General features: G+C 37.1%; 1 protein-coding gene across 1 annotated transcript; it reads left to right on the top strand.

Annotated features, from left to right (window-relative positions):
* Positions 1–10,244: 10,244 nt before the first annotated feature.
* On the top strand, positions 10,245–11,378 carry LOC145009597 (F-box/kelch-repeat protein At3g06240-like). The gene has a single exon (XM_078968263.1). It carries the CDS (start codon positions 10,245–10,247, stop codon positions 11,376–11,378), a length of 1,134 nt encoding a protein of 377 aa, XP_078824389.1.
* Positions 11,379–23,121: the final 11,743 nt, after the last annotated feature.

Here is a 23,121-nt window from a genome sequence, read left to right as displayed (position 1 = left end):
ATATCTGCACGTAAAGTTGGAAGCTTTACGTGTGATTCGTGTTCTAGGAGTCCAGATCTGTGAATGGCATGGACTGGAATCGAGCAAATCTGTGTATTTAGTGGGTGCATGGCAACGACTCGGCGAGTCTTTCATGTGACTCGGCGAGTCTGTTCGCGAGTCTCCGAGTTTGTCCCCTTTTCGTAGTGTCGAGTGAACAGTGAGTCACGGGGTGTGACTTAGTGAGTCGGAAGCTGAACTCATCTATGGAGGAACTCAACGAGTTCAAGGCAATCTCCTTAGATCAAGAACAGACTCGGCGAGCTGTTCATACAACTCGGCGAGTCTTAGCATAAGTGTTCATCAGATGAAGATGAACTCGACGAGTTGTTCATACAACTCGGCGAGTAGGATGAAGGACTTAAATATCAGTTTAGAAGGAGAACTCGTCGAGTCGTCGCCTAACTCGACGAGTAGGGGTGGGATCCAGAACAATCGTTTGGATAAGGACTCGGCAAGTTGGAGATCCAACTCGGCGAGTCGGGTCAACGGAAAGTTGACTCTGACCTTGACTTATGACATGATCAGGGGTAAAATGGTCATTTTACCCAATAGACAGTTAGCAGTGATTGATTGAGTATGTTGTGGGATTTGCAGCCGGAGGATTTCCGGAGCAGCAGTAGGCAGTCAGTTCTCGACCAGAGTAGCAGCTATTTCGAGGTGAGTTTCCTTTTCAGTAGGAACGGGTCTAAGGTACCAAGGCCGACCCGTGTAGACGAGATGTTAGTACTACAGTGTGGGCCGAGCCCGTATCTCTGGGTTTAGTCAAGTATGATATATGTGTCAATATGATAGAGTTGCTTATACTTGTTGTCTGTGTGATACTTGTATATTATGGGTTAGCGGTTGAGCATGGGCAGGGCCCGTATCTCTCCGAGGTTGGAGTGTGGGCTAGGCCCGTATCTCCCAGATAGTAGAGTGTGGGCGAGGCCCGTATCTCCCGGCTAGCGAAGTGTGGGCAGGGACCGTATCTTCTCAAGTGTGGGCGAGGCCCGTATCTCCCGGCTAGCAAAGTGTGGGCAGGGCCCGTATCTTCCCGAGTGTGGGCGAGGCCCGTAACTCTTAGCTAAACGTTGTTTGTTATATGCTTGCATGGTATGAGGTATTATGGTGGAAACTCGCTAAGCTTCGTGCTTACGGTTTTCAGTTTTGGTTTCAGGTACCTCCTCAGCTAGGGGAAAGGAGCCGGCGCGGTAGCAGCATGTCACACACACACACACTCTCTTGGTTCCGCAGTTACGAGTTTATTCTGGGATTGATACTCTGATATTTTGATTGATCGAATGTTGTGGTTTTTGATTTGGTTTCCGATGTGAAGTGGTTCAACTAAACAATGTTTTAATTGTTAACGTTTCCTATGTAATGTGTTATAAACGAAATTTTTGGACGTGAAATTTTGGGTCGTTACAGATTCCCTCTTACCAATGTATTCCAAGTCCATATCTCGTTCTAAAGCTTTAAAAGTCATATCATTCAGGGTCTTGCACCGCGAGATACTCACGATCTCCCTGCTATCACTCTACAATATGTTTTGATAACTTACCTTCTTCATTTCCTCATTTGTTGCATACTGTGGTACCTTATAAGCTATTTCCTGAGACTTGGCAGTGATCTCTTCCACAGTTTTAGTCATCTGGTGGAGATTTAACAACTCTTGCGCCAACTGTTGCGCCTCAATCGCCTGGGCACACTCTGCCCAGAATCTGGTCTAAAAGTCATCCCATGACATAGCATCAACTGCATCATCACTCAACCTTCTACCAACCTCTTCCTATCAATCTCGTGCCCTGTTCCTCAGGAGACAGGAAGTAAGTCGGATCTTGTCTCCTTTCGAGACAACGTCTGGTACGAAAAGTGTTGGCGACATCTGCCAACCATCTGCTGCTAACAATGGGGTCCCTATCATGACTACTATCTTAGTGCAGAGTGCACTCATCCTCTCGTCACAAATATCTAAAATTCCCTCCTCTATTATACTGAAGATCACAGGAGTCTAGTCAATGATACTGCGCGTACTATCAGATGGAATGAACTCCCTCATCTAACCATCGAGCTGTCTGGCTACAGAGTCTGAGCCTGATCCCTCGTCGACACCAGAACTGCCATCTGGCCTACCACGTAGCGTCACTATACTCGGTAATATACCATCACTAACATCACAATCCTCATCAAAACTCGAGGGATCTCACATACTACACGTTCCCTGGTCTTATCTCAGCCTTCCTTGATTCAAGTACAGATCCTATGCTTTGAGTAGTATAGGCCCCTACTACCTTCCACATCTATCTGTACTTTCTCAAGAACTACCTCGACTCCACCATGTCCCTTCTACTACTACTGCTGATCTCATGCTCATCTCATCCTAGGCTTGCTCTAGGGTAATCACCAACCCACTCTCCGCCATCAGTTGCATAAGAAGTCCCTGCTTTCTTCTCCTAACTAGCTTGCGAATACTATTACATATTACTCAGACTAGATAATTCTTCGAATGAGAGATCCTACCCTACAATGGTTGGACTCAAACAAGAGCTGCAAAATAAAGGTAGACCTAACCTTCTGAAATTATTTAGTCCTTGCAATATGTAACTTAACATATACGTTTACTAGTTAGTGAAAGATAACTAGAACTCCTAAAAGCACAAAGCAAGCAGCATTCGGACATTGAGTACACATAATCAAGCATATACTACTCTGGCTATCATACTGACTAATCTGTACTAGCATGTAGTTCTCAATAAGTTGGTACACATATAACAGGCACATAAGGCATCCTTCCTAGATCCTTAGCCATAAACTAGCATGCAGTTCTCATAAAGTTGGTACACATATAATAGGCACATAAGGCATCCTTCCTAGATCCTTAGTCCTAATCTAGCATGCAGTTCTTATTAAGCTGATAATCATATCATAACATGAACTTGTATGGGTAATTTGGGAGTACTTACTTGAGCGCGGCTGATTGCATGCATCACACCCTTTTCTCTTTTCAAAGTTCTTGTCTTTATAAAAATTCTTTTCGCTTTTTCTAAAACACTTTTCTTTCCTCAAAATCCTTCTTACAAAATTTGATTTTCCTTTTGAAAATTTCTATACCAATTCCTTAGTTTGAGTTAAGACACACCTGGAAGTGTGCCCGAATCCCTCAAACCAAGGCTCTGATACCAACTTGTAACGTCCCAAAAATACAGTCCAAAAATTTCGTTTTAAACCATTAGTAAAACCATAAATATACTCATCATATAAAAGTAATAAGTCATGTATCAAAGTCACATGTCAAAATATATATCAGAGTAGAAACATCCGAGGCCGAACAAATGGTGTGTGCACTACAATCTTCCCGAGCTCCTCTTCTGAAAACTAAGTACTTGAAACCAAAACTGAAAACCGTAAGCACGAAGCTTAGCGAGTCTCCCAAAACTATCACATACCATACACATATAACATGCAACTAGGAGATACAGGCCCCGCCCACACTCATGGAGATACGGGCCCTGCCCACACTCCGCTATCTCTAAGATACGGGCCTCGCCCACACTCAGTTGCTATGCCTAAACATACAAGTATCACACAGACAACATGTATAACTAATCTATCATTCGGTCATATATCATAATCAAGTACGGTTATGAGATACGGGCACCGCCCACACTCGACTAATAAGAGATACGGGCCCCGCCCACACTCGACTACTATGAGATACGGGCCCCGCCCACACTCACTAGTCATGAAAATACATACAAGCTCTAAACAAACAACAAGTATCACTAGGTATCTATGAGATACGGGCCCCTCCCACACTCAGCTACTATGAGATACGGGCCCCGCCCATGCTCAGTTACTAACATATCACACATATACGGGTCGGCCTTGGTGCCTTAGACTCGTTCCTACTAGAAGATGACTCACCTCACACTGCTAAAGTCCTACTGACAAAACCCTAACTGCTGGATGACAGATTCCCGAATTTGTCAACATCAAAATAACACTCTATTAATAATTGGGTTCCACTACATATCCATAATTAGATACTTTGAATAATTGTTACATTACCCTAAGCTTGACCTATTAAGGCCTAAGGCCCAATCCATAGGCCCAAAGTCAACTAGGAATCAAAGCCCAACATCTCATAATCATCAAGGACCCGACTATGGCCCATCGATGGCCCAATTTTCCAAATTGGGCCCAAACTCCTCATGTGGGCCTTACCCTAAGTCCATTAGATTATTCTAGTCCATTTGCTTGCTCTTGGATGGTCTATTATTATCCCAATCACCAAGGACCAATAGGAAGGCCCAACTCAAAGTCCAAGTGAAATTAGGGTTTCACATAAAATGGCAATTAGGGTTAAGTGTTTCTTTCTTAACTCTTTAAGGACTTAATCCATTAAGTCCTTTACTAGATAAATGATATGGAATAATTTGGGCTTAATACACAATCCAATCCCAATGCCCCAAAGGTGGGTCCCAATAAGTTCAAGGCCCAAATACTCAAAATTAGGGTTTTCCATCCAAACATGGCCCAATAGGCCCAAAACTAATCATTAAGTCCATTACCTTACGGTGGTGGTTATGGTTCGTTTCATTACATCTTTTACTAATTACAATTACAAGCTTTTAAATCCACAAATAAACACACACTCTAACTACTCTTACATACACACACACACAACCACCCTAGTGGTGGCCGACGGTGACTTGTGGCGGTGACTTTCTTGATCTATCCGGCCAACAAACCCAATCATACATCACTGAAATAACACACACCCACCTCTAAGCTCGGAAAAGTAACACAGCCACCACCTGGTGGTGCTCGACAGTAACAACGATGGTCTTGGGGTGGTAGTGGCGTTTGGCAGCAACTCCCGGCAACAACCACCATGGTTGGCTGCCATGGTGGTCTTCAAGCGTTTCCAACCACCCTTTCACCCACACACTCCCATGGTGACGACGGAACACACACAAACATCACATCCTTGGCTGAAAAACAGAAACACACGTGAAATACACACATCACTGCCATCCTACGGTGGTTTGCGGCGACCGAAAAGAATATCAACAAAAAGGTGATAGCCATTAGGGCGGAGATGACGGCAGTCATGAGAGAAATGACAGAGGAACTAAAGAGGGAAAGGTTGTCATTACCGGAGAAGATAGAGATATGACAACCCCGACGTCGGCCTCGTCTCCAGCACTCGCCGGCAGCAAACAGCAGCAACGGACTCCGACGTTATTCTGTTCATTCACAACCCATGCTCCAGTCTCGGTGGTCCTCCAAGCCACACACAGTGTCCCGGTGGTAAGCGGCGACTCGATCAGATCGGAAAAACGAGGGGAAGGGGGGAAAGGGGCGACCGACTTCACACATGGCATCTGAACCTTGAGATAGGGTTAGGGTTCTCATATAGCTTATATACCTGGTGCCATAAAACATATCCCCATATTAACATAATCAATCCCTCCTTCCTTCTTTTCTTTCAAAATAAGTCCATAAGTTACCTTTTTAACCCCAGCCATTTAAAATCTCTTCAATTGAAGTCCTAATATTTACCGAATATACCCTTGCTTCTAAAATTCTTCTCAAACTAACTCTGTAATTTACTGACAACCCTTCATTATTAAAATTCTTCACAAATTAATCCGGGAATTACATTTATTAATTTATTTAAATAAACGGGGCGTTACATGATACCCTCATTTCTCATCCTCCATTACTCGACATTAACATGGAATTTGAATGTGATCGTTGAAAAAAATAGAAGTAAAGTGTTGTAATTGACATTAAAATGAAAGTTGAATGGTAGAATTGAAAAAAAAAATAAAAGTAAAATGCTACAATCTCTCATGACTGAAAGTTGAATACTATAATTAAAAAATAAGAAAGTAAAATGTAATAATTGAGAATAACATGAAAGTTGATTGTTAAAATTGAGAAAATATTGAAATTAAACCACTATAGCAACATTAAAATGAAACTTTAACATTATAATCAACATTAAAATGAAAGTTGAATGCTATTCTTGGAATAATATAAAAAGTTAAACATTATAAATAATGCTAATATTAAAAAAAAATTGTTAAAGAAATTATTTTTTGTTTTTACAACAAACACACAAACAAACACACACACATAGTGAAAAACTACCAAATTATAGCTTTGTACTTTCAAAGTACAATGCTATACTAAGAACAAAGAATTTTAAAAAATTATATAAAAAAAGAATAAGAAATGAAAATGATACAACGATTAGGATAAAGATATAATAATTAAAACACCACCTAATTATAGTGTTGCTTCTGTATTCTAAAGAACATCAAGATATTGGATTTTAATGGGTAAATATGAATAAAAAATAGAAATTTTAATACAAAATAACATACGCCACTTTCATGAAAATGAATACATATAGAGCAATAGATGAAAATTTGATAATTTACTACACTTCTCTACTGCATGAATTCAGAAGCTACGTGACTGAATTTTGGACAGTACATAATAGCCAAATCAAAAATATTCAGTACGAAACAAACTTATAAAATAAAGTATAAACAATATATAAAATATAGTACAAAACGCTATAAAATATATTAAATATATCAAAATGGCTAAATACATAACTAAGTAAATCATGAGTAACCCAAGGAAGGTTAAATATCAAAAAAAGTAAATCATGAGTAACCCAAAGGAAGGTTAAATATCAAAACTTGCATATCTTACCTTTTGGACATGATGATATTGTTTATTCTCGTCAAGAAAGAGAACCAACTGTAAAAAAAAATGAATTAATGATTTCAATAGAAATAATCATGTTTCAATTAGGTTTTCATACTGGATAAAATTACCAACTCCAACCCCAGAAAAGGGGATAAATTTAACTTAACACTTGCTTTCTGTATCATGGTGAAAGACATTTTTCTGGAGTTTTAGGACCTTGTACTTCTAGAAGAGGGATATCCAATACTTCATATTACAAAATGTTTAAAATCTGAAATAAAATAGAAAAGAAAAATGTTTCAATTGATTCATATTACAAAATGTTTAAAATCTAAAACAAAGTAAAATAGAAAAATGTTTTCAATTGATTTATACATTAGTAAGTAAGAGGTCAAAACAATGAATAATGTCAAATAATGTCAACACTTGATAAAAGAAACGAAGAAATTGGAATAATTATATAAGAAAGATTGCAATTGAGAAATAGATACCTGATTACCTTGAAAGTTAGTTTCTTGTCAAGTGTCAACGCATATCAAGATAGCGGTTCTCACAGTACCTAAAGAAGAAATAAATACACTAATTGAAACATACATACAAATACAAATTTTGTGGAACTCTAAAACTAAAAATCCAATTGATTTTCTTACAGTCGAAGAGGCTATAGATTAGTCCAGTAGGAGATTCAAAGAAATCAGTAAAGAAGAGATGTTAGAGCTCGACTTGTAGTAATATAATGTAGATCGGTTATCAAAGAAAAAAAGTAAAGGGATATTGTGTCAAATGGTGGTGAAAGAAAGATGATGACATAATTAGTTGTGGTGAATGGATTAGAGTTGGAAGAAAGAGAAGGGGACCCGATGATGGTGGGGGACAGATTAGGGTTTTAGTAAGAGAGATAGGATATAAGAATCTCTTACGACTGATTTGGTGGCTAATTGTTCGGCTTCAACATGGAAAGTTTTAAAATATTACAGAGATTTTGTCAAAGAAGAATAGTTTTTCTAATTTAAATTCCTCAATTGTAGGAACAAAAGAAATGGAATCCAAGTTATTAACTGATAATATCCAATCCTTAATTTGATTCCTAATTTTTAGGAACGCAATAAATAAAGATGAAGGATATAAGCGGGAAAAACAGTCAAAGGTATTTGGCGGTAATGACAAGTGGCATAGTTATGGTTTAATAGAATGTCGTGTAGTGTTTAAGGGAGGTTTTTATTAAGCAAAATATGTGTAAGACCTGTGTATTATACGAGTTGATTAAAAAAGATTAAATATCAAAGTGTAAACATTAAGTATTTTTTAAAATAAAATTGTGAAATAAGGAAAGAAAAAAGTTTATTACTATCACATTTATTACACTTAATACTTTACATATATAAATATAAGTATTATGTGACTTTTTAATTTTAAAAATTAAAAAAGCAGGAAATTGACATGTAGATATTATTTATTTTAAACATATCACAAAATGATAAGTGTCAAAACTCATGAGAGATTAACATGTGGTAAAATTGATCTTCATTTATTATAGTAGATGGAGATTTAAAATTCCTAAAAAACCGAATAAAGAAAAACACCAATAACTCTTACGCCTTGTTCCCCCGTTATATTTAAGGAGGAAAATGGGAGGATACGGATGGAAAGTCAACGGTGTCGAAAGAAAATTGTGTTCCCGAGTTTCATTAATGGAAGGAAAGTGAGGGGATGGAAAAGATTTTGAAGTCATATTTTCCTTCCAAATTGGGCGGATTTGGGAAGAAAGTGAGGGCAAGGAAAATTTTAAGTTTTATTTTCTTTTCCTCCTAACTCGGGAATACAAAACTTAAAATTTCATTTCATTTCATTCAAACTTGGGAATACGGAATAATGAATATCTTCCTTCCCTTCCCTTTCTTTCTGTCAAAATTTCTCCTCCCTTTTTTTTATTGAATTTATAAATAAAAAACTCGGGAACAAAGCGTTAGTCATTATGGTTTCAAAAATATGTTTTATTCGTCTCTAGTCCATGTAAAATGCTTTTTATACCCTTTTTATTATCTTTTATTTTTTTCGAATTATAAATTATATCAATATTAAACTACAAAGGTCCATACCACCCAACATATTTACGTCATCTTCGCCACCACTACCACCACCACAATAAAACATTATGCCAAATATGAAAAATCACCGAAATCTAACTATTTTCAAGAGAATTAATCAATTTAGCACTTTCTCAACTTCAATGGTGTCTTTTTTTTTAAGAGACCTCAACTTAAATAGCATCTAAGATACCATGTCCTTGATGTGTAATGATTTAAACAAAATCATTGACTTTGACGGTTTTTGATTCTTTACTTAAAAATGCAAATGACTTTGTCATTTCATTAATTTGCAAATCACTTTCACCACTAGAGATTGGGCCGCACTTAAGGCGGTCTTCAAAACTAGTTGTCACATTAGATGTGATTAATTTAACCCTTATCTATGAGAGATCCATGGATCATTGCAAGAAACATAAATTATATTTTAGAAAAATTGAAGAGACTATACTCATATGTCATGTTAAAATAAAACATGAATAAGCGTTAATACCCACGTGTTCTTGAAACAAAAGCTTTAGCATGTTCCGTTGAAAAACCAAGTAGAGATGCCAACTCTGCAACATCATATGGTCATTTTAGTTCAATTAAGCAAAAAAAAATCCATAACAAAATATTTATGCATTTTTTACCTATGGAATTATTACCCAAAATCCCACTACTCATTGTCAGATCTTTATATTTCAAATCCTATTGTTCAACCACCATCTTCTTATATATTGACATAATTTTGGTATATTTTTTACTTTTGGATTAACAGTCATAGAGAAGAACACAACAACACCAAAAAGGAAGAAGATGAGGGCGAGAGGAGTGTCGATGAAGATGAGGGGAGGGAGGCGGTGGAGATGGAAAATAGAAATTTGGTTTTATATGTGGCGTGGGTTGAGTTTTATACTCATATGTGGCGTAAGGTTGGGAGTTCAATTATCTTAAACTTATATACATGATATTTCATCTGTGATTTCGTTCTTTAACATCCGAGAACCAAAGAACAAACGAAATGGAAGATGAGACGAGAGGAAACCTAAGATGTTCTAAACCATCTGCGACTTCATGGGGAAAATGAAAAATTAACAAAAAAAAAAAATATAGGCCATGTAAAAACCGAATGCTAGTTAGTCTCGTCTGCGTTTTCAATAACTATTTTTGGATTAGCACTAACTATGACTAATTTTTTCAAAATCAGTAGATAAAATTGTTAGATTCGTAAATCTCGTAAAGTTGTTAGATTCGTAAATCTCTTAAACGTAAAAAAAATTGTGCCCAAAACTACAAATACCTTAGAATGACGAAATGAAAGCCCTAATTCTATAAGTTAACCTATTTGTAATCTCATCAGCTCCAAAAATCCAAATATATACACTTGTAAGCAGAGAAGAACATACAAGGAAAAACGAAACGAAAATGGTTTCACCACGATCACGACACCCAACTACAATGGAGAACCTCCCAGGCGAAGTTTTATCAGACATATTCATCAGGTTATTGGCAAAACAGCTTGCTCAAATGAGGTGCGTTTGTAAAGATTGGAATGCTCTGTTATCTGAATCCTCCTTTGTAAACTCCCACCTCCATCGTTCTATGCATATCAACCAGAAGATTCTTATGTTCTTCGGTGTTAGGGCTGACTGTACTTCATTCACTGCAAGCCCCTTTTCTTCTCCCGCTATCGAACTCGACAATTTCTTCAAATTCCCCGTTAATCTCGAATCTCAACCTGCACGTTGTTTTGGCAATGTCGTTGGATGTGTGAAAGGGTTAATATGTTTTAAGTATGAATCAGGTGATGATTATATCGTTTGTATTCAGAACCATTCTCTCTCCGCTTTCTTAACCCTTCCGCCATGTTCCATGGGCTCCTCCTCTGAATCAAGAAATATCAATTTCCGGTTTGGGTATGATCCCAAAACCGATGATTACAAAGCGGTGAAGCTTACAGAGCTTTTCAACCCACGCAGAATGGCACCAGTTGAGGTTTATAGCGTGAGAAAAGGTAAAGGTTCCTGGGAGTTGGTATCTCAAAGAATTCCATCACACCTGCAATGCATTAAAGATCAAGATTTAGTTTGTGTAGATGGGCATGAAGGCCATCTTCATTGGATTTGTTATACTTATATTGGTGGGAAGTTGGCAGAATCGATATTGGCATTTGATTTGGGTTCAGAGAGATTCAAGGAGATACCTTTTCCAGATTCTTTAAGAACATGTTGCTTTGGAGATCGGTTGAATGTGGTGGGAGTTTTGGGTGGAAAGGTTTGTGTGATGTCGAGGGTAAGAGATACCGATTGTGAGGTGTGGGTGATGGATGAGTATTCATGGGTCAAACTTCATGTGTTTTCCGGGTTTAGTGGTGGTGATAAAATATTTCCATGTGGATTTACATCAAACAATCAGTTTCTTTTTAGATGTATGAATGAACTTGAGCGTTATGGTTTGTATGATCCAGTTACAGCCAAGAGTAAAAGCTTCAAGATTCGTAGAGGATCTGTTGGATGTAAAATTGTTGAGTATGTTGACAGTCTTGTTTGGATAAATTGAATAATTGAAGAGGCATCAATGATATGTAGTGATATATGGGGAAGTAAATCCTTTAGATTGATTAAACCCAAATTTAGATGATAAAACTTGTCTTTTTATTTGTCGACTATGTTTTGGAGTTTGTATTTGATATTTCAGGTTTTTGTGTCTTCAGTTTTTTTTTTTTAAATAGTTGGGTTGGGTTCATGTTTTGGATTGCAATTAAACCAAAAAAAAGAAGTTAATTATTCCTTTTTTTTTTTCTTAATAGATGCATAAAATTCAAGAGCAAATCTTAAATAGGTAAGGTTATTGTATTCTTAAGATAAACCGATAGGTGGGCGTTTCTGTCATGGGCTTCAATAGGCCTTAATTTTATTGTTTATTGTTTGTAATCTACGGTTAACGTTGTTTTCACGTAAATTGACTCTACTGTTATACATATTTTACTTTGTGAAAAACTTGAGTGAACTTTATTTATGTATTTATGTTAATATTAGTTTTTATGTCTACCTTCTAAAGAAGGTAAATATATATTAACACCTAGTTGTCCTGCAAATTGGCATCTACCACCCTTGATTCAAACTTATAGTGTATTATATTACTATTTCTTTAATTTACATTATATTTGATTATTTAGTTATTTAATTTTGTTTATTTCTAAAAGTTTCAATTTATTCACCAAAATGGTCTTAAATTCTAGGCCCAAATACATGATGTTACATACATCAATCTCAAAGCTAAGAATTTATACAAAGATTAAAATTCCAAGATATTGTGGGTTCAATGGGGATCACTGGCGGATTTAATATATATCTCGGGGTAGTCCGGGATATCTTTCAAAAAAATTTCAGTAGTATAATTTTTTTCGATTTTTTTTTCTTATTATGTATTACGCGGTTTCTTTTTTTGTTGGAAATATCCTTTTACTTTGATCATAGATCTGCCACCAATGGGAATGTTAGTTGGGTTGGAGAAAGTTTATTGAAAATCGCATTTAATATAAACTAGTGGGGATGCTCGCGTGTTGTTGCGAGCTTATTAATCCCATCTTTCCGATATAATTTATGTAGTATTTTGTTATAAAAGGGTCATTTCTATAATTTCTTTATTAAAAAGGGTCCATAAATGTACCTTTGTTTTACATGTAGACTGTTTTATAATTTTGGTATTTCAAAGGGAGCATTTTTTTAAAATTTGATATTACACAAGGACCATTTATATAATCACTTATACACAGAACATTTATGTAATCTAGGGTTTTTTTTGTGTGTGTGGGTGGGTGGGGGGGGGGGGGGGGGGGGATGTTATCTAGAACGTAGGGATGTCAAAAAGTTACATGGGACCCCGATCCGTGGTGGTCCCGTCCCATATGGGGGCATTTGTTGAAAAAAATCGGGATGGGGCAGGGGTTGGTAGTCCCGTCCCGAAACCCCTGTGGGGGCCTCATTAATAAATTATATAAATTGATATATATTAATTATATAAATATAATAAACAATAAAATGATTTTTACGTACAAAAAACATGTTTTTAAGTTGTTAGTAATATATAAAATTAAGTTATAAATATCTATTTGTTACCCAAAAAATAGTTTTTTGTAGCCCAAACAAGAACTTTTTTAACCCAAATAAGATAGTCCAAAATCAATCGGGGGCGGCGGAATAGGGTCGGGGGTGGGGTTCAGAAGGGAAATTCGGGGGTGAGGGCGAGGGCGGGGGAACGGGAAAATTTTGGGGACGGGGTGGGGGATGCAATCCCTGTCCCGTTTATCCCCGTTGACATCCCTACTAAAATGTCAAAATTTTGTAGGAAATTATTGGTTTTAACCAAAAATGAGTTTTTATGTCAATTTATGTCTCAAATTTAGATAAATTTTGTTATTCATAGCCCTTTACTCGGTTTAGGGATTCTCAGTCGATCACCAAGCCCACTGAAATGCTTACCAGGCGGTAAATGACAATGTGTCGCTGACAGGCAAACCGCATCAGCATTGTTCCTTTTACTTAAAACACTTCAGCAAAAGACGAAAAAAGGAATGTGAGGGTCTCGAACTTGATACCTCTCATACTCAGGGTCATCGCTTTAGCCTTCAGGCTACAAAGATGCTATCAATTTATTCCCATTTCTTATATATGTAAGTATATATAACGTATATAATTCAGTTTTTTTTTATTATTATTTTTTTATTGATTTTAATTATTGTTATTATTATTTCTTTATTATTATTATTATTGTTATTATTTATTTCTTTATTTATTATATTATTATTATTATAAATCGTGTGTATAAGGTTATATATATATATATATATATATATATATATATATATATATATATATATATATATATATATATATATATATATATATATATATATATATATATATATATATATATATCAGAAAAGAAAACAAGAAATGATTTGTAGCTTAGTGGATAAGGCACAAGACCTCTTGTAGAGGAGTCAAGTTCTGGCAACCTCATCTCTTGCACCACGCCAACATTTGTGTCCTAGACTCCTAGTAAGCAACCTGCTTAGCTTGGTGACCGGTTGAGAACCCTCAAACCGGATAAAAGAGTATAAATGACAATATCTACCAAAATTTGAACCCTCAAACCAACAATTTTCTGCAAACTTAGGTATTTTATGATGTTAACCCTATTTATCTATTAACCATTTATGCAATTCTGATATTACATGTTACCTATGTATGTAATCTTGCAACACTTATGTCATATCGTTATTATATAGGGACTATTTCTGTAATTATTTTTACATAGACCATTTTTTTGGAATGGGAACTTTCTTAACGAGTGTTTACAGACCAGCTTTCCCATTCCAACTAATCCCCCCTTGCGAACATGAGACTATGCTTCATGCCCTGGAGTCACTGCCTGCGAATTTTCATAGCCACTAAGGCTGAGTAGTGTCAGGATTTGAAACATGAACCATTTTTATGACTGCAAATGGAATAATTTATATAACTAATTTCGAACCATTTCTTTAAGTCTTAGTTTTTTCCAAAATCACTTTTATAACTTCTAACTAGGTATTTTTGTAAATTGTTTGAAAAATGAAGGCCTCTTATGTATTTTTTATTTTCTTTATTTTTCTTGTAAGGATAATAGTAATGAATGAGAACAAATGGTATGAGTAAAATGTTTGGTTTTATGTGACATTTCTTGTAACGACTTGTATTTTCCATCTAAATATATGTGGGAATTATCTGTTTTTTAACTACAAATGCGGAATTCTATAAAATAAACATTTTACATGTGACATCCCCAAAATCATGGCCAGAAAAGACCGGTTTGTTTATGCTTTGTTTAAAAATCAGAGTTACATTTTAAATGAAAGTGTTGCAGAATTTGTCCCAAAACAAAAATATGATAAAGATGTATCAAAAGCATTTCCATAGAAATGTATTTCATTAAAAGACTCGGGATGTCATGTTCATACAGATCAAAAGCATAAACAGTACGAATTTGCCACTGGCAACTTCTACAATCAAGGCATTATCTAGTTTTTCTACAGGCAATGCTAATTTCCCACCAAATTTATGCGACACAAAGGAGTAGTTGGCTCCGGAATCAAATAGTATATTTGCAGGCAAACCATTTACAAGAAAGGTACCTGAAGCGACGTCTGCTGCCTCCTTTGTAGCCTCGAGCGTCATCTGGAAGGCTCTCGCCTTCGGCTTCGGTGGTATGTTGGGTCTTCCTGTCTCCTTCTTCTTCGGGCAGTCCTTCAAAATGTGCCCTTCTTCATTGCACCCATAATAGGCTTTCTGGTTGAGGGTGCATTCATTGGCGTAGTGCCCAGGCTTTCCGCACTTGTAACAAGTGACCCCTCCGTCACACTTCCCAGAGTGCTTCTTCTTGCACTTGTCACACCACTTCGCTTCTGATCCTCCTCCCCTCGAACCATACTTCGAGAATCTACTCTTCTTGTTGGACTTCGAGGATCCATTGAACTTCCGTTTCTCACCAACCTCAGCCCTCTCCAGACCTCTTTCCTTTTGTTGGGTCTCCACGTTCTTAGCTGCTCGAACAACTGATTTCAGAGTGGTTGCCATCTTGACTGTTGGGCCAAAGTCAGCCGGCAGTCCGTTTGCGAATTTCTCAATTTTGGAAAGTTCGGTTGGCACTAGGTATGGAAACAACTTCATCTTTTCCGTAAATGCAGTAGCATAGTCATCGATGCTCATTCTCCCCTTCTTCAAATTTTGGAACTCATTGTTCAGATCAATCAGGTCTATCTCTGAACAGTATTGCGCCTTCAGTTGTTCCAAGAACTCATCCCATGACATTTTCAGAGCTTCTCCCCGTGGCATTGTATCTGCCAATAGCTTCCACCAGCTCAAGACTCCAGTTTTCAATTGTCTCACAGCGAAGACAGTCTTCTGCTTCTCGCTGCAGTCGCAGCTCTCAAACACCATCTCCATCTCGGAGATCCAGTCCATAATCTCAACAGGCTTTGGGCTTCCTGAGAGACTTGGTGGTTTCGCACCCAAGAAATTTTTGTACATCCGCCCATCCTTGTTGTTTCTCCCTTCTGGGCCATCCTTTTGCTCACCTTGAGTCCCTACTTGACTCACTTGGCGGCTATAGTTCCCTTCCTCAGATGGCTCGGGAACTGGCTCCGTCGGTTCAACATGTATGGTAGGTTTGTCCCTATTTTCGTGGAGCATCCGTCTCATTTCTTCCCTTTGTTCAGCTAGCATAGCCTGAATCATGGCTTGAACTCCAGCCATGGTGACTAGCTCAGGTGCAACTTCTTCAACAACAGGTATTTGCTGAACCACTGGGGGTTGGTTCCTACCTCCATTTGCGTTCACGTTTCCGCTACGGGTCCTTGCCATCTTGATCTATACACCAAATAAGGTGAATTTAGATCTTTATTTAGGATAGACGTTTTAAATCGTCCTTATCACTCCGAAACGTTTACATGCTAGTTCTAATATCGTAGTCGTACGTTTAGAATCCTAAACACATAAGGTTTCCAAATCCGGTCGGCAACAGACCATAGATCCGAACAATTAACAGCATATTATGCACAAAGCATTTAGCACATAAAAGCATTTTAGACACAATTCCTAAAATAAGCTAGTGCTCACACCTCACAATCATCGCTTAGCATTCTAAGTTTAAGTCTAGAAATCCTACAAATTCCTAGTTCGCTTAAACTAATGCTCTGATACCAACTGTGACATCCCCAAAATCACGGCCAGAAAAGACCGGTTTGTTTATGCTTTGTTTAAAAAATCAGAGTTACATTTTAAATGAAAGTGTTGCAGAATTTGTCCCAAAACAAAAATATGATAAAGATGTATCAAAAGCATTTCCATAGAAATGTATTTCATTAAAAGACTCGGGATGTCATGTTCGTACAGATCAAAAGCATAAACAGTACAATATAAGCCTTACTACATTATTTCATATCTACAGGCCTATATCCGTAATCCCTCGTCCAAAACATCACACCTATGCTCATGCGCCACTACCTGTAATACATAAAACTGAGTGGGTCAGGCTTGGGAACCTGGTGAGCACATAGGGTTTTCAACCCACAATAAATAAGTTTATTAATTTCATCGATCAACAATAACCCGATTACCCGTTCCCGTTATCCTCACTTTACGTCCCTAAACACCTATCATAAGGGACCTAGCCTAAGGATCATCATCGGGACGGACACTACTGCTAAGGGGATTCCTCAGCAATAAATGTCCTAAAGGCAACCATGTGGGGGATGGAGTACACCGGTGAACATATCGTTCACAAACACCTACAGGTTGCGAGCCTGCTAGTGTTCCACTGGACTGTCTAGAAGAGTCCGTGGTCGTCATCCATACTCCGCTAGATGACAGAATCAACAACATCAACATCGAGGCCTCTCATCATTTTATCACACATCACCTATTGCATCTACCCATGTTTTACCCCAACATTTTCGTAGATATAAAATACATATACAGTTTAAATCATTGAAAACATGTATAACAACGTTCATCTAGCATAGATAGCAAGTATTCAGATAATATGCACACATAGCACGTAATTTATATAAAATACTTCATATCTATGTGTAAGTTGAAAGTAACTATGCACTCACTTGTTAAGGTGATGATTCCAAAATCAGGCAGCGCTTGCTTCTAACGATTCTATTTTCCTTCGACGAAACCTAGCATTATTATCGCTAAATTTTAGTCTAATACTTACCGTGACCAACTATTAGTCTTAGTATTATTATTATTATTATATAAGCGTTAAACAATATTTTCCAACCACTATGTACAGACAGGGGCCAGACATAAAACACCGGAGGGCAGGACCATTTTGGCATATAGCATTTCTGAAATCCAACAACCCTATGCGGCCCTTTAAACCAGATTCCCCGTACCGCGAGTAGTTAAAAAAAAATATTATAACGAAACTTATATAAGTTATAATAATAGCTCAAATATTTATTATAAGTTCATAATAACAATACTAATTTTAAATATAAGCTATATTAAAATAAGGTAAGCATAACTTACTTACAAGGGGGTTTTAGCTAGGAGTCGGGCTCTGCAGGGGCAGAACTTCGTCGCTGAATCTTTCTAAGAAAGATTCGTGCAGCGCTTCAGCGCTCACCTTACTATACTAAGCTACAGAAAGAGAAGTCGAATCACGAGGGACCGAAATGCTCGGGGGATAAGGAGAGAAAGACTCTTGAATCAAGAGAATGGTGCAAGAAATATGAGAGCCCAAGGCTCTTATTTATACTAATTGAATTTTCAAAAACTACCCTCCATAATTACTTAATGACCTTTTAGTTATATAAACAACTAAACACCCCTCTATAATACTATTATAAATGGATTTAATGATATTTATACTAAACTAATGTCGAAAGAACTCAACATTAGACTTATAATGACCGCATCGTCGATACCTTTCTAATGATATATACATATGTATATATATGTGTACGTATACATGATTTATACTTTATTTTAATACGTAAATATGCTATTATAATTTGTAACTCGTTCATACGAACTCCGTTTTTGACGTTCTTTATATCCACGCGTAGGTGAAGACGTACTCTACAACTTTCGTTTAGACTCCTTCGGCTAATTTTGACTTTATTTTTAAAGTTATATTTTTAACAAGCCGGGATAGGGTTGGTCTGTTTAAAATCTCATAACTTCTTCATACGAAGTCAGATTTGGGCGTTCTTTTTATCGATGTTCTTAGTTTAATATTATTCTACAACTTTCGTTTAGATCACTAAGGCTAAATCTCGCTCTATCGTAAATTCACTATTCACGCTTCCCGGTATCGTGCCGGTTCTGTCGTGAAACTTCGACGGGTCATAACTTCTTCGTTATAACTCGGATTTCGGCGTTCCTTATATGCACGGAAACCTTGAGACATATTCTACAACTTTATGTAGAGATATCAGGATTATCTCACACTTTAATTTTGACGCTCATTTTTATTCTTTATTAATTATACATTTATAATTAAATAATAAACACATATAATTCACATAATACTCAAATATTTCATCTTTATTACTTCAAAAAGAGTTACAAGAGTTGACCTAGACTATTACATTGACAAAAATGCTTAGCCCTGAAACCCGGGCGTTACATTACATCCCATGTTTAATCACGAGTTTATAACAAAATCTACTACATAAAAGAACAAGAAGGTAATACAACTAAATAAACTAGTTTAGGTCCTTGTGCTCATGTCTTCTCTTCTGGTACTACAGGTGCTACTACCTACACCCAAGGTTGTAGAACTTGTTACTCAGTACCTGTTCGGCCAACTACCGAGTAGCGAGTTCTCACGAGTACTCGGGTGAAACATCCCAAAAACATGATCCAAAAATTTCATTTTTAATTCATTAATAAAACTATAAATAACATCCTAAAACATGTATCATCACATCAACTGTCAAAATATCAAAATATCATCTCAAATATCAGAGTGAATATCCCACACTATAAAACTATGGTGTGTGTCATGCGATCATCCTGAGTCATTCCCTTTGCTAGCAGAAGTACCTGAAACTAAGCATGAAGCTTAGTGAGCTCCGCCAAACTACCACATACCATACAAATAACATATAACATAACTTTAGGACTCCGCCCAGTTGCGTCGGGACGAATCCGACATCAGCTTACCCGGCATCAGAGTCTTGCCCGGCATCAGGCTCACCCCGGCATACACACTGCATATCATGTATCATAAACACAAAATATAAACATATATCATACATCGGACTGAAGCCCGGAACACTTAACACATAACATGCATGAATCACAAAGACATCAAGCATACATAACTACTTCTCGGGACCGCCCCGACATTGAACCGAAGTCTGGAACATATACTCTTCATCGGGTTAGCCCCGGCACATACTAACATACATAAACGAGTCGACATTGGAGCCTTAGACCCGTTCCTACTAAAGGAAGACTCACTTCTCAAACTGGATGCAAATCTAGTACGTGAGGAAATGTCTGTTGGTTGCTCCCACGACTCCCCGGCTAACTCGATACAATAATACTTAGTCAAAAAACTGAAATCCATCTAAGGGTAAAATGACCATTTTACCGCTGGTCAAAGTCAACATTCTGGGTTGATCAACTCGTCGAGTCATCCTTTCAACTCGCCGAGTTCTATAACTCAGAAATCCTCAAATCGCGACTCAACTCGCTGAGTCGCTCCTCCGACTCGTCGAGTCCTACCATAAACTGGAACGGGACAACGCGACTCGACTCATCGAGTTTCTACATGGACTCGACGAGTCCTTCTGTCTGTTTGGCCATCTTAACAATTTAAGCCCTTTCTCTCTAGACCTAAAGCCCATACTTCGATTGTTCACTGGAAATGACCTTTCTAAGGGTAAAGTCTCTAGGTTTACCCGTTGATAGCCCTTTTCGAAGGGTTTAGCTAAAACACTAATTCCTTTAGGACATAGATCTTGTCCAAACAGCCTTAGTGCCCAAAACCAAAGCATGAAAACCTAGATCTAGGGCTTAGATACCAGTTAACCACGTAAAGTCTCGAGCTTGCTTCCATGCATGGCCCCTTTGGTGTTTAAAAGGCTATAACAACATTCTTAGGGTTTGCATGAGACTCAAATGGCATAAAGTTTGCACCTTTATGCCTTTACAGCCCTTAATTACTCCATATCTGACAGTATAAGCAACTTTGGGACATCCATGACTCATAAATCATTCTACTTGGACAAAAACCCCATAAAAGTGACCATAATGAGATCTATTGAACTATAAAGCAAGTTAACAGCTTTATTACCAGAAAGTAAAGAGGATGGAACGAATTCCCTGGATCTATAACCTTCTCCTTGAACCTTCAAGCTTATTCTTCTTCTGCTAGGCTTCAAAACACACAAAGCCACTCAAAAATGGCTCACACACACTCCCAAAATGCTATAGGGTTTCGTAAATAAGGGTTTAGGACAAGGAGGTTGTAAATGAGGCCAAGGGGTGGGGATTAGGATGCTTAAATACGGTGCAAAACCCTAAAATTAGGGTTTCCCACTGGTCGGGCTACTCGCTGAGTCAGGGACTCGACTCGTCGAGTAGATAAATTAAACCTCGCCGAGTTAGGGCTACAAACTCGTCAGGTCCTTCTTTCAAAATAAAGAAATAATCAAATTAATTGTGTACCGAGAAACCAGGCGTTACATCGGGAGTACTCAGATTCGGTAATTCATGTAGAAATATTTTTATGGAAATTATATATTTCAAAATTATAAGTTAATATCCTAAGTTGATTGAAATATATAACAAAATTAGATACATTTGAATACACCAAAACTGAAAAACACATAACAGTCTCACTTCATGAATAATTACTGAAAATTTAAGATATGTATGTAGTAATAATCACATGTGTGTGTTTTAAATAATAAGTCATTAAGTATATTATACATATTAATCACCGAGTTGACCGAGTCTTACAACATTGCTTAGTTCAGTAAAGGGCTGATCGGGGAGTACTCAGGATTTTGTAACTCGCCTCGGTAAGGGGACGAGTAGCGAGTACTCGGAGGAGAAATCGGCCAACTCGGCGAGTTTTACAACACTGCCTACACCTGCAAAACACAAATCTCGGTAATATCAGACACAATATGTCTGGTGAGTTTTTCTTCTATCTTTTCTCTAATCTTTACTTCAAATCTTTCCCATCTCATCTATCTCTTTCTCTTTCGTCTACTATGTTTCCCATATTTTTCTCTTAGCCTCTTCTAAGGCTCTTCTCGTACTCTTTCTACTCATACTCTATCTCTGTATCTACTTTGTCTCTTACTTTATTATTTATTTTATCTCTTTTCTGCTCTATCTCTTCTTTACTCTTTCTCTTCTCTATTCTCATCTCTAAATGCCTCATCATTATGTTCTCATCTAGACCCAACATTCACATCTCATACTCTAATCTTCTGTATCTTTTGAAGGAACCAACATCTCACTAGCTCTACTGGGTATTCTATTTCAGTCTTACTTCTCTCTCCCTTTCTCTCTTATGATCCCTCACAAATCCTTAATCTTTTCTTCTTATCTTGAATCCCTCACTGATTCCATGCTCTTAATCGCTCACGGATTATCTCTAAGTTCTTACAAAGAACTTTCTTGCCTTTTTCCATTCATGGAACCTTTTCTCTATCTTCTCTTACCATACTCTTATTCCCGAAGGAATCTTACTCTTGTCCCCGTAGGAACCATACTCTTATTCCCAAAGGAATCATACTTTTGTCCCTGTAGGAACCTCTATCTCTTGTCCCAAAAGGAACCTCTATCTATACATCTTTATCTTTGTTATGTGACTCGTCACATAACACTTGTCCCGTGGACAATCTATTCTCTTTATCTCATCAATAGATCTTCTATTAATCATCTAATACTTAACTCATTTAGTACTTAATCTCTCTCTCTCTCTCTCTCAACACACTTGCAACAAAGAATAAAACAGACACCCACCCCTCCCATACCACCATCTCTCTCCATATCAAGCAACTATTAAGGAGAAATTCCTTTATTTATCTATGTATAGTTCTATACCTACCTCAAGATCGAATATACACATACAAACAAACATTCTAAGATCTTTTTTTCTCAAATTGAATTGAATCCTCCTTAACCGATTCAACATATGTTACCTCTATGTCTTTCTCCTGTATATGAATTTCATGTTTTTCTAAAAATTATCAATCTTCAAATCCAATCTAATAAGATCTATAACCGAACTTTTGTTTTTGGAAAACCCTAAAAAATCACAAGAGGCATTAATCATGAAGTCCGAAGAATCTTCGAAACTTTCATCTCAAAATGGACACCAAAACAAGAACACTTGGAACAAATCTCATACACTTTATCACTCTAAACTAAATCAATATGTTTCATGCTATATTTCACTAATCATGAACGGATGATGTACTATGATAATGTTCCTATGGTGGATTAGCATTATCCTAACCCTATCAAAAACCAAATCAAATGAAATAAAAAAGAATATTTAGGTGATTTTAAAATTGATTTGCACCTTTAAAGGTGTAGGTCAGTTGACAAATCGATGTGGATGCAAAAATCAATTTACGTGATTTTGAAATCCATTTCCACCTTTAAAGGCAATAAAATCGATGGTGTATGTGAACAACAGTCTTAATACCCTAACCTATAGAGGGATATGAAGAGGAAAGGTGGTACTTTGTCTCCATCATCGACAAATGTTGTCATCA

This window comes from Lactuca saligna, chromosome 8 (assembly GCF_052625555.1).
Source record: "Lactuca saligna cultivar CGN05327 chromosome 8, ASM5262555v1, whole genome shotgun sequence".
Classification (NCBI taxonomy): domain Eukaryota; kingdom Viridiplantae; phylum Streptophyta; class Magnoliopsida; order Asterales; family Asteraceae; genus Lactuca; species Lactuca saligna.
This window is presented reverse-complemented; position numbering and strand designations above follow the sequence as displayed.

Bases quoted from the DNA above. Each gene is read 5' to 3' on its own strand.
- LOC145009597 (XM_078968263.1), top strand. From the start codon at position 10,245: ATGGTTTCACCACGATCACGACACCCAACTACAATGGAGAACCTCCCA.